Here is a 768-nt window from a genome sequence, read left to right as displayed (position 1 = left end):
CGAGGATAGTCTGCATCATATCGTCGAAGTTGTTCCTCTGTCCAGCAAGCAAGAGAGCTGGGAGCGCGGCGTTATCAGTGACAGCTGTAGCCACGGTTTGACGATGCTCGTCAAGTGCGGCAGCAAGAGGTGGGATTGGCCCATCGAGTACGGTATGCATCGGGTCATCGAGTCCGCTCCTTTGTGATGTGGGCAAAGCATTTGGAAGGGCAGAATTGGAATGAGCGGCAGCGTTGGTGAGAGCGGCGCTGGGGAGAGCGGCAACGTTGGTGAGAGTTGCGGCGTTAGTTACCCGCTGGTCGGTGGTAGGTGCAGGTCCGGCGTTTGCAGTTGCGAGAGGCTCGAAGGGTGCATTGGGCGCTGGTGGAGGGATCGTGCTCGGCAAGGAGCGTTCGGTTGAGATCATCGAGGAGGGTAGAGGCGGGACAGTTCGCGTTCTCGTTCGCCCCCATCGCTGCTCCGTTGCTTCGTTGAGATCGTCGCTAGGGTTCGTCATGAATCTTGAAACTTCGAGGAAGTGAGGACCGTCGGTATTTATTCGTCAAAAAGAAGCGCTCTACTCTTGCCCCACGGTAGGCGCTAATTGTTTGTACTGGGGATTGCACAACACTAAATAAATATCGATTTTAGGGGAAAGAGTGAAGTTTGTTCTTTATTAACGATAAGGATGCGAGGTTGTCACTAAAACGAGCCAAGATCGTGCTCGTCAATTCACAGGAGAACTGACAAGTGAGTCACGACGAGCTCGGAAGCTAACAGGAAATTGTA

The 768-nt window shown here is 53.4% G+C and overlaps 1 protein-coding gene across 1 annotated transcript in view; it reads left to right on the top strand.

Moving 5' to 3' along the window:
- The window catches only part of LOC104757174 (dormancy-associated protein 1-like), a 3,773-nt gene continuing 3,225 nt past the window's right edge, over positions 221 to 768 (top strand). Inside the window, exon 1 of the mRNA XM_019238914.1 lies at positions 221 to 395. Coding sequence (XP_019094459.1) covers positions 221 to 395 — 175 coding nt within the window. The remainder of the gene's footprint in view (positions 396 to 768) is intronic.

Source organism: Camelina sativa, chromosome 17, assembly GCF_000633955.1.
Source record: "Camelina sativa cultivar DH55 chromosome 17, Cs, whole genome shotgun sequence".
NCBI lineage: Eukaryota > Viridiplantae > Streptophyta > Magnoliopsida > Brassicales > Brassicaceae > Camelina > Camelina sativa.
Note: the sequence above shows the minus strand (reverse complement) of the source record. Positions and strands in the feature narration are given on the sequence as shown.